The following is an 11,315-nucleotide window of genomic DNA, read 5'->3' on the forward strand; positions in this document are numbered from 1 at the left end:
CTTCCTTCCGAGGAGTGGCTGGTGGGTTTGAACCGCCAGCCGTCTGGTTAGCAGGCAAGTGTCTTAGCCACTATGCTACCAGAGCTCCCCCCAAGGGTCTAGGTGATAGCTAAAATAAAGCCAACAGTCTAGGCACTGGGAGACAGGAATAAAATAAGAACAAACAGCACCAACAAATTTGGTCGGCCAGAGTAGTGACTGTTAAAGTTATGGAAGGCTGGATTTCAGAGCAGAGTTCTATTTTCCAGCTTTTCTCTGGGTCACAAAAACTTAACAGGGAATGCAGCGGGGTTTGGGGGCTCTGGCTTGTCTCGCATCCACCTTATCTTATACTGATTGATCCAAAACTCTTTGAAACTAGACTTTTCTCTGCAGGAAAAAAACACTCTAATACACCAGACACAGTTTCTTTGCCAAAAGTGGGAACCACCCAATGTCTAGGCACTACAGCACTTCTCCTTCCTTTGCCTTTCCTCCTTCTATAAATATTTACTAGCAGGCTCTATGTTCCAGAAAGTATGCTAGGTATGGGAAACTTTACAGACAACATGTTGTCCTCAGCTAGGGTAGTTTTCAGTCTGGTATGGGATGCAAGTAAAATAGATAACACACTACAGAGTGCTGCATGAATGATAAGGGGTGCTCTAGCAGCACATAGAAAAGGCACAAAATGATATGGGGAGGAGAGGAGGTGAATTTAGGATGGCTTCTGGGAGAAGTAATTGGTGCGAAGAGCTGAGATGAAGTAGGATTTAGTGAGATACACTGAAGATTTGAGAAATGGGGACAGAGAGAGTAGCAGGTGTAAAGGCCAGAAAGTAAAAGAAAACATGACATTTGGAGGACAGGTGAGTCATTCAGTAAGCTGGAGAGGCTATGCCTATAGAGATGATGCTGGTGAGGAAGCAGAGGTCAAATCATGAATGATAATAATAATAATGGTAATAACCATGATGGTGATAATTGAGACTTATTGGACAATGTTTATTGTCAAGTATAGTTACAAGTACTTTACATCTATTTGGAACTCCATTTTACAGAAGGTCTTGTATATTGTGCTATGGATCTTAAAAAAACATTGAATAGTTTGAGAGATTGAATTTATGGACAATGGCCAGACCATATATGGCCTATAAGTCTTGCAGCAACTAGCCTGGGAAGCCAAACTCTACCAGCTTCCCTACTTTTTGCCTCAGCTTCCAACTCAGGTCCAACCAGAAAAAGTCAAATATGTTCCCACACCAATCACATAAGATGTCCCATGTTTAGTTAATGAGCTACTCCATGTCAACAACCTCCAAATATAGCAGACCAAAGCCTTCTCTTTTTCAATGTACAATTTTCCCACTCCCTTGCCTGCCTTTGAGTCTTAGCCTAAAGCAAGTGGCTGACTCCTTTGCTGTATAGCAAGCTCTGAATAAATAGCCTCTATCATAAGAGCTCTGGTGGCATGGTGCCTAAGGCACTTGACTGCTAACCAGAAGGCTGGCAGTTCAAAACTTTGGAAGGAAGATTGGGCAATCTACTTCCGTAATAATACTGCCTCGGCAACCCAAGGAGGGGTTGCTATGAGTTGGGTCCCACTTGACAGCACACAACAACAGCAACAATTTGTTCTCATTGGGTCATTGGGTAGTCTTCATTATTTCCACAAGCTTTAGCCAACCAAAAAAAAAAAAAAAAAACTGTCATTAAGCCAATTCTGATTTATAGTGACCTCTATTGGGTTTCTGAGGTGGTAAATGTTCATGGAAGTAGATTGCCCCAGCAACCTACTTCCATAGAGATACTGCCTCGGAAACCCAAGGAGGGGTCACTATGAGTCAGGATTGACTTGATGGCAGTGAGTTTGGTTTTGTGAGTTTCCTTCTGGAGCGGCTGGTGGGTTTGAACCTCCAACTTTCTGGCTATCAAATGCCTTAGGCACTATGCCACCAGGGCTCCTCACAGGCTTTAACCAGTAGAATATAATAATAAAAAGAGCATTTGTCTTCTATGTAGAGAAGGAACTTGAGAGGGCTAGACAGGAGATATCAGACCAGTCTGTAACTTCAGACCTTGACTAAGGTAGTGACAACTGGTACAGACAACAGTGAATGGAGTTAAAAACATCAAGGAGATGGAATCAGCAAGACCTAATAGAGTGACTGGATGTGTTAGGAGAAAAAAACCGTTAAGACGACTCCTTGACTTGAGGAATTATGTAAGTGTTAGCACTATTTGCTGAAACAAGGATGCTGGAGGAAAAGATTTGGGTGGGGGCTGAATGTGTTAACGAGTTTAATCATAGGCTTAAAGTGATAACTGAAGATTTTTTGGTAAATGAGACCAAGCATAATGTAGCAGCAAAAGAGAACATACAAATGTAACTAAAAATAATTGCTGTTATTATCATCATAAGATGTTTATGGAAAAATTGAAAAACATTTTTACGAACAGAAGTTTAATAAACTGCTTTGAAGACAATGAGGCCTCCATGCACTTCAGGTTATAGGATGGACTTATTTTCCCACTTAACCAAGAGATATTTCAGAGGGGAGACATCCTGCCCATTTGGTATTTACAGGAAAAGGAATTAACAATTATAATGGTCCTCTTATAATGTCTCATACTTTATCTCAGGCAATTTTCAAACCCACCATATATGGATAGTACTCTTATCTCTGTTGACAGAACCAAGGCCCCCAGACCTAACTGTTAAGGTCATAGACCTAGTGAACAGAATAGCAAGTCTGTCTGATGCTGGGGCACCTGTTCTTTGCACCAAAGTTCTCTGCCTGACTCTTCAAATGACCACAGAGGTTATTTCTAACAATAACCTCAAAAGAGAGGCAAAGACCTTTAAGGCAATATTATAGACAGTGACAGAAAATGACATCAGCTGGCAGATCAGGGGGATTCTCAGAATTTGGGGATGGAAGCTCAGCCATGATATCTGTGCAAATCAACCAGTCACGATTATATATTTATTCGACAAATATTTATCGAGTGCCTAACATGCGTTAGGCATGGTTCCAGGTGTTAAAGATAACGGCAGTGAAGTAAACAAAATCCTCTGCCTTCGCAAAGAACTGATATACTTGCAGGAGAGACACAAAGCGATTTTATACAGTGCACTACAAGGTAATGACCTCTTGATAAAAATAAAGGGAATAGCAAATGCTAAACTACTAGAGAAGCTGACTTCATCAACCAAGGCAGAGCCCACACTCTAACTTTTCACTGCTAGAATATATTTTCAAGCATTAGCAGAGTAAGAGGCTGAAAATATGGAACGGTTTGAAAGAACTAGAAAGACTTCTAGTTTCAAAGTTCTCTCCTCCACTGTCTTGTCACAGAGGTCTAAAAGGTTATCATTTTAATGATGGCAGAGTATTGGGTCCCATTGTCTGAGTATAGTGACTAAGTAACCCTGTTAACTTCTCATGGTCCTTAAGGTCCTCAACTGTAAAAACCACAACAAAAATCAAGAAGGCTGAGTGATCGCTAATATTTGTCCTAACTCTAAAAAGTTTCTAATTCAGCTTATAGTCTATTTCTTTGGATAGAAACTACCTTTTCTCTCCAGAAGTTTTAAAAATGTTAATATTCCTGGAAGTAGTGATAACAAGAAACATGAATTAATGCCAGTCGATGAATTTCTTCTCAAAAAAGAATTCTAGGCCCTGGAAGGAGAGATTATATTGAAAACAAAGGAAAAAAAGAAAAAGGACGAGAGAAAACATACACACACAGACACCTCATATACACACAAGTATATTTGTTTTACTTGGTATGTTACAGACTATTTTGGCAATGGCCTGTTAAAAAGTATTTCTCCTTTCTTTCCTTTTTTAAACTCATGCTTGCCTGCCTTATATAACCCCACCCATTTTTTTTGTTCTACCAAGTAAAGGAAGAGCCATCAGATATTAAATTCACCTACTTTTCAGTTTTCCTGGAGAACAGAGGTAGTGCTGAGGATCCCTGAAGCCTTGGGAGTAGAGAGCTCTTGTTCCTCAAAGCTCTTCTCCCCATCTGGGTTGGAATACCTCAACAAACCGAAGAGGTAAATTCCCCGAATAACTGCTCCTCCTCATGCAAAAGTGCCTTGGCTCCACAGGCTAATGTGTCAACGCCTGACCGTCCCCAGAAAGCTCAACTCTATTCCCACAGTAAAAGAGGTCCCCAGTCAACTGGCTACTCCCAAGGAACTCTATGGCTCCAGGATGTGGACGCAGGAGGCAAGGCTCCTGACGCAGCCTGAGACTTGCAAAGCCACAACAGGAATTCCCACAGTGGCTCCACCCAATTAGTGTGAGGAGACAGGGCAGGATTCCTCTGTAGAATTCATGGTTTTAAGACACGTGATTATGGCTCTCTAGGGGAGTAGTGGAACTCTATGATGAAATAAACAACTTGAGTTTCTAAAAACTCCTGCCATGAATGGAAATTTAAGTGCAGGCCCATAAACAGTGGCATCACTAAAGGTGGTGTTACCCTGGGTGGTAACTAATGGTGTCATTGCACCCCCCCACCATGACTCTCCTCCTATACAAGACCATACAGAATCCTTAGTAATATTTATTATCAATTTCAGTCATAGAATAATATGTGATACAGATTGCTAACATGTAATAATTCTTGTTGTTGGGTGCTGACCAGTCAGCTCCAACTTACAGCAACCCTATAGAACAGAGCAGAGCTGCTCCATAGGGTTTTTGAGGCTATAAATCTTTACAAAAGCAGACTGCCACATCTTTCTGCCATGGAGGGCTGGTGAGTTGGAAGCACAGACCTATCAGTTACCAGCTGAGCACTTTAACCACTGCACTACCAGCACTCCAGATTATATGAATAATAATAAAATTGTTTTGAAAAATCTTTCTAAAATGAATTACATTATTAGTTAGAATATTATTTGTAACTGGAGTGCAGTGAATTACTTGGTGTGGCTTTTCTAGCCATAGTCTTTGTAACTCTCACTGGATTACTGGGTGGGACCATGCAAATAAGGTGTACAGAACTTTCATGTTGGGATTGGTTAGTTTTGTCACTCTGCCAGGCTTAACATGAGCCCTCCTAGAGGCAGCGAGGGAATCTCACTGCCAGCAAAAGAGAAGAGCTGGAGTTGGAGTGGAGCACAACCTTGGACCAGAGATCCCTGTGCTGGCCCTTCTAGGCAGAGACGCCCCAGCAGAGACATCCTCGCAAAGATGTCTTTGCAGAGACAGCAGCAATGCAAGCAAAAGGCACAAGACAGAGCAGTGGCCTTGCTGGCTCCCAGAGCGAGAGAGCTTAGTGCCATTAGGCAAGAGCCTTACTGGTGGAGTGGGGTGCACTTAGGTGTACCTATTGGCACAGGTAAAAGAGCTTTTAACACCTGCTTGAGCAGGGCAGAGGCCAGGCAGAGAGTGAGGTCTAGGGCCAAAGAGGTGTCCCTGAGGGCATAGCAGAGGGAAGACTGTCTTGATGGAAGAATTGTATCCTGAGAACGTTCCTGAACCTGAATTGTGGACTGTTACTTCCCTAATAAACCCCATAATTGTGAGTATTGTCTGTGAGTTCTATGCTGCCACTGCAATGAATTGTCAAACCCAGCAGAGAAGCAGTGAGTGACATGGGAGGGATGACTGGTGTCAGAATTGGTAAAAAGGTTGGAGGGTAGCGACATGTCTGGCTTCATAGGAATAAGATTTGGGCTGCTGATGGTGATTCTGTCTCTCTCTTACAAAGTTAGAGGAAGCCAGAATATGCCATCCCCATGCCCTTTTAAGCAGTAACTAAACAGAAGCCTTTTTTAAAAAGTTTACTGCTTCCTTTCCTTTAATTACTACTTAATCTTCAAAAATGTTATTGATATGAGTTCACAAATACTAATTACCACGATATTACTGCTAAACCACCAGAAAATTTGACTAAATCAGTGACCATAAAAACACCGGCATGAACAAAAACAAGTTGTTTGCAGTGCATTTAGACCAAACCATGACTGAAGCCTCATTTGATAGGGTAATAATGACAGCTCTGATCTGAGTGCATTAGAAGATTCAAGATGTCAATTGGTATAGAGTTTTAGCTTTTAGGTATATTGATATATGTAAACTTGCTGCTGTTGTTATTTGCCGTCCAGTCGGCCCCGACTCATAGCGACCCCTTCTTGGGTTTCCAAGGCGGTATCACTACGGAAGTAGCATTGCTCAACCTTCCTTCCAAGGAGTGGCTGGTGGGTTTGAACCGCTAACCTTCTGGTTAGCAGTCAAGTGCCTTAGGCACTATGCTACCAGAGCTCCTCCATATGTAAACTAGGTTTATGAAAAATGTTTTTGTTATTTAACTACAGGGATATTTTTATGTTAAAAATAATTTCAGCTGAAACTGCACGAAAATTTTATAGACAGTCATTTTGGTGTTACCCCCTCTCACAGTGTCATCTGGTTGATTCCATCCAATCCTCCACACTCTCTAGTTTGCCTAAGTGTTATTTCTCAACAGTCCAACATGAAAGAGTTAACTTTATAACAAAAGCAAATCCCAAACCAAATATGAGCACAATAAAACAAATCATGTCTAACCTCCCCAATTTTTTCTGCCCTATCCCATCCCTACGTTACAATTTCATACCAAAATGTTACTTAATTTTACCACCAATTTTCTCCCCTCCAAAAGCACGTTTTATAGACAGCAAATTTAAACAAGGGCAATTTACGCCTATAGCAAGAACAGCACTTGATAACAGGGGTCGACATAAAAGTGAGCTGCTCATCAAATCCATCTTTTCGCTAAGAATGGTTCCTTCTTCCCTAGACCCTTCGCAGGCACACTTTTTGAAGAGAAGCAGGAAGGCCTCGCAGACGCATTCAGTGGGAAGCTCCGGAGGCCCACGAGGCACGAGTCCCTAGGCTGGTTGGTTGACGACAGCCACCCTCTTCGAAAGCGGCGCTGTTCTCGCGGGGATAGGCTCTACGCTTGGAACCTCTGTCCCGCGGGCTCCCTCCATCTCCACTCGGGTCCCAATTTCCGTCCTCATCGCCTCCAGGCCTCGCCCCTGCCCCCAAAACCCTCCTCCCTCCCCAACACAGACACCTGCCCTTACCCGCGCCGCCTCATCTTCCGTCAGTACGCCAACCACCGGGATTTGGCGGGGGCTGCTGGACTTGCTCCTGCCACCCTGTTCGTGGGCCTCGGCTGTCACCACTGCCTCACCAGTCGACATGGCTAGTGGAGAGGTGGGGAGGCCCACAGCCACACTACCCAAAGAGACTGTGCCGCCAGGAAGTAAAGGCAGACTGCGAGCTGCTAGGTTCGAGAAGGGTCTCCCGAGCCGGGAGTCGCTCAGCGCCAGCCGCCCGCGGACCGCTACGCGGGCCTGTGGGTTGTTAACACAAGCCGGCGCGTTGCTAGGGGGCGGGGCCGGACGCTGTGGAGACACAGGCTCCTACGGAACCTCGGGGACTCAAACTACACAGAAGCCTAATCCCCACCTACGAGGTCCGAAATGGGGGGATTTGCCCGCGTGCCAGAAGAAGCGGGACATGTCTGTGGAAGGTGAGGAGTGGTACTGTAGAATTGTGTGTCTCAGACTTGGTAGTTTGCACTGGGTATGAGGAAACCTAGTGGTGCAGTGGTTAGAGCGCTCGGTTGCCAATGAAGGCTAGGCAATTCGAATCCACCAACCGCTCTGCTGGAGAACGACAGTGGCAGTCTGCTTTCGTTAAAGAGTTACATCTTGGAAACCCTGTGGGGCAGTTTTACTGTGCTCTGTAGAATAGTGGCTAAGGCATTTGACTGCTAATCAGAAGGCTGGCGGTTCAAACCCCCCAGCCACTCCTCGGAAGGAAGACTCTTGGAAACCCAAGGAAGGGTCGCTATGTGCCAGAACCGACTGGACAGCAGTGAGTTTTTAGAGTTTTATAGGGTTGCAATAAGCCTGAATCGACTCAATGGCAGTGGGGTGAGTTGGGACAGTTAAATAAGCTAGTGTTACCAAATCAAACCCGCTGCTGTGGACTCGGATCTGACTCATTGAGGCCCCTCCTTGGGTTTCCAAGGCAGTATCACTACGGAAGTAGATCGCCCAGTCTTCCTTCCGAGGAGTGGCTGGTGGGCTTGAACAGCCAGCCTTCTGGTTAGCAGTCAAATGCCTTGGGCACTATGCCACCAGAACTCCCTAAACTAGTGTTAGGAGGCTTTTAAGTCAGTTTGATTTGAATCTAGAGCAAGTTTCTTAACCCCTGAAAGTCCCAGTTTTCTCAACTGTAAAATAAGATTGTTGAGAGAACTGAGATAATAGTGTTTATAAAGTGATGCTTGGCACATAATGAGTGCCCTGTAAATGGTCAAAATTACCTTTATATTTACTATTACTGTGTTTTCTATCCATTGTAAGTTAATAATAATACCAGAAGTGTTGAGACTTCAATGGCAAGCATTTTAATGATGATCATCAGTATCACAACCACTCCACACACCTGTGGTTTTGAAATGGCTGTGAAAGCAAAATCCTTTAATCATTTTAATCTTTTTTTAACCTTCAGAATATTTTCAAGACTCAAGTATGAGTTTTTATATTCTCTAAGGAAGACTGGGCAATGTACTTCCATAAAGATTTACTGCCTTGGAAACCCAAAGGGGGTTGCTATGAGTCAGAATGGACTCAACAGTGACTTTGGTTTTGGTTTATAGAATTTATGCGTTTAAAAAATTACATGTAACAAGCTCCATGGAAATGGATGTCACTTTTTTCAGGGCCTCCCTCCTCTTTTGTAAAATGAGCAGATTAATCAATGATTTCTAACGTACCTTCCGGTTCAAACACTGAAGGACATTTCTGGCCCTAGAAATAAAAAGAAATGGAAAAATAGGACTGAGTCGACAGGATGTGATGTAAATGATGGCCAAAGAAACCACCTTCTTTAAAAGAGTACCTCAGCACTTCTAGACCTCATTTCCTCACTTCTATTCCTGCCTTCACTGTCTTCATCGCAGTCCTCTGAAACTGTGCAGAGAACACTAACACTTGTGCTCCAAGTCTATGGACACTTTTCAATCCTCATCTAGCTATGTTTGTCTGTAGCATGTTATACTGTTGATCGCTCTGCTGCTTGAAATTCTCATCTAAGCTTTCAACATTCTCTTTGTTTGCACTTTATATTTACACCTACTCCTTGGAATCTTTAGAGCTACTTTCAGGCCCTAAACTTCCAGGCTGGTTCAGTAGGTCTAAGGTTACTGAGTGCAAAGGGTGTGTCAAGTGTATTGTTAACAGGATCTTAATTGCTGTGGCACAGTTCTGAGTATTCCACAGCAAAGGGAGAGTGAAACCACTTAGATAAACAATAGAATCTGACACCCAAAGCCAAGATGGAGGCTGTTGTTGTTTGGGTGCCATCAAGTTGGCTCTGACTCATAGCAACCTGATGTACAACAGAATGAAACACTGCCTGATTGTGCGCCATCCTCACAATCCTTGTTATACCTGAGCCCATTGTTGCAGCCACTGTGCCAATCCATCTCATTGAGGGCCTTCCCCTTTTTCGTTGACCCTCCACTTTACCAAGCATGATATCCTTCTCCAGGGAACGGTCCCTTCTGACAATATGACGAAAGTAGGTGAGACAAAGTCTGGCCATTCTTACTTCTAAGGAGCATTCGACTAAGAGGTAGAGACCTGATAATTGGGTGATTTACTTATCCTTTGTATGGTCATCAAGGTGAGGGAGACTGAGAGGAGAGTCTGGAAAGGAAAATGTTTTACTTAAAACAGAGTTTTCCTAGAAAATATCAACTATTGTGTTTGATCACAACAGGCTGAAGATACAAGAGTTCATAAACCTGAATGACCCTGGAAAATCAGACTCTTCCTGGACTTAAGTACAGAAACTCTCCCGACCAGAGCACAATTTTAATTAACTGTGTACAGACATGTTTACTCTTGTCTTATATTCCAGAGTGCTAGTTTTCAATGCTTAGCATAACCACCATGAACTCCCTCTTTCTAGCACTTAAAACCCCAGACTTTTTTCCCTTGATGAAATCGGTGAATCATAGAGTCGATTCTCTTGCTTGGCAGGTTGAGAGACTCAGCTTTGTAATTTTTTTTTTTTTTTTTAAGCTTTGATAGTATTTGTTTTACTCACTGATAGATGAGAAATGAAGAGGATGGAAATCTTCAAATAACCTCACGCTCAGCCATTTCGAGTGAATTTACTTGCAGTTTCCCAAAGGTGCCAAGCTTCCTCCTGTGTTAGCTTTGCACATACCTGACAAAAGACACTGTCATCAGATAGCTAACTTCTTGTGAAACTCAGTTCACATGGCTTTTTGTAGGAAATGTTCCTTACATCCCCCAGTCTGTAAGGTGCCACCTTGTTCATGCTGTTACAGTACACTCCACATACTCTATGGTGTTTACTGGCTCACCTTCCTACTAAGCTGAGATTCTTGAAAGCAAGGATAGTCACTTACTTAGATTTGCAGCCCCAGCCCTCAGCATAGGGATAAAAGAGTGATTCTCAAGCCAGAATTGCATCAGAATTGTCTGGTGAGCTAGTCAAAACATAGACTTCTGGGTCCTGCCTCCAGAGTTTCTGCTTCATTAAGTCTGAAGTGGAGCCCAAGGCTTTGCATTTCTAACATGTTCCCAGGTAATGGTAGTACTGCTTGTCTGGGGTCCACACTTTGGAAAACTATGGTCTCAATCATACTTGGTCTCAATAAATATTCGTTAAAAATTCACAAATCATAAATTATTTTTATTTGACTTGAAGCCAAATGGAGACATTTCTTTAGGTCCCTGCCACTGAAAATAGAGCACTTCAATCACCTACATGATGCAGAATCTCTGGGCCCATGGTGGACCCATTCTAGTGAATCATAAAGGCTATTTTAACAAGATTTCCAGGTGATTAGTTTACATGTTAAAATTTGAGAAGAACTGCTTCAGTGTGTATTTTCACTATGATGATTTTGTTGTTGTTGTTGTTATGTGCCGTTGAGTCGGACGGGACTCATAGCGACACCTACTTGACTTTCCGAGGCAGTATCACCACGGAAGTAGATTGTCCAGCCTTCCTTCTGAGGAGTGGCTGGTGGGTTTGAACTGCCAGCCTTCTGGTTAGCAGTCAAATGCCTTGGGCACTATGCCACCAGAGCTCCCGTGATGATTTTAATGTTAACTATCTCCATAAAACTGGCTTTCACTGTGCTATTTGTGAATTTTCCAAGTCCTTTGTTCCTTACTGGTGATAATATTGAGTTTATTTATTTGCTTTCCTTCCTGGTAAATGAACCAAGCTTAAACTTTCATAACTCAGAACCATTTCAATTAAGAATAT

General features: G+C 43.0%; 1 protein-coding gene across 1 annotated transcript in view; it reads right to left on the bottom strand.

Annotated features, from left to right (window-relative positions):
• CFAP69 (cilia and flagella associated protein 69) overlaps positions 1–7,195 on the bottom strand; it is a 133,590-nt gene extending 126,395 nt beyond the window's left edge. Inside the window, exon 1 of the mRNA XM_007939831.2 lies at positions 7,076–7,195. Coding sequence (XP_007938022.2) covers positions 7,076–7,195 — 120 coding nt within the window. The remainder of the gene's footprint in view (positions 1–7,075) is intronic.
• Between the last annotated feature and the right edge of the window lie 4,120 nt (positions 7,196–11,315).

Source organism: Orycteropus afer, unplaced genomic scaffold (genome assembly GCF_000298275.1).
Source record: "Orycteropus afer afer isolate SDZICR_OR568_19922 unplaced genomic scaffold, OryAfe1.0 scaffold00063, whole genome shotgun sequence".
NCBI lineage: Eukaryota > Metazoa > Chordata > Mammalia > Tubulidentata > Orycteropodidae > Orycteropus > Orycteropus afer.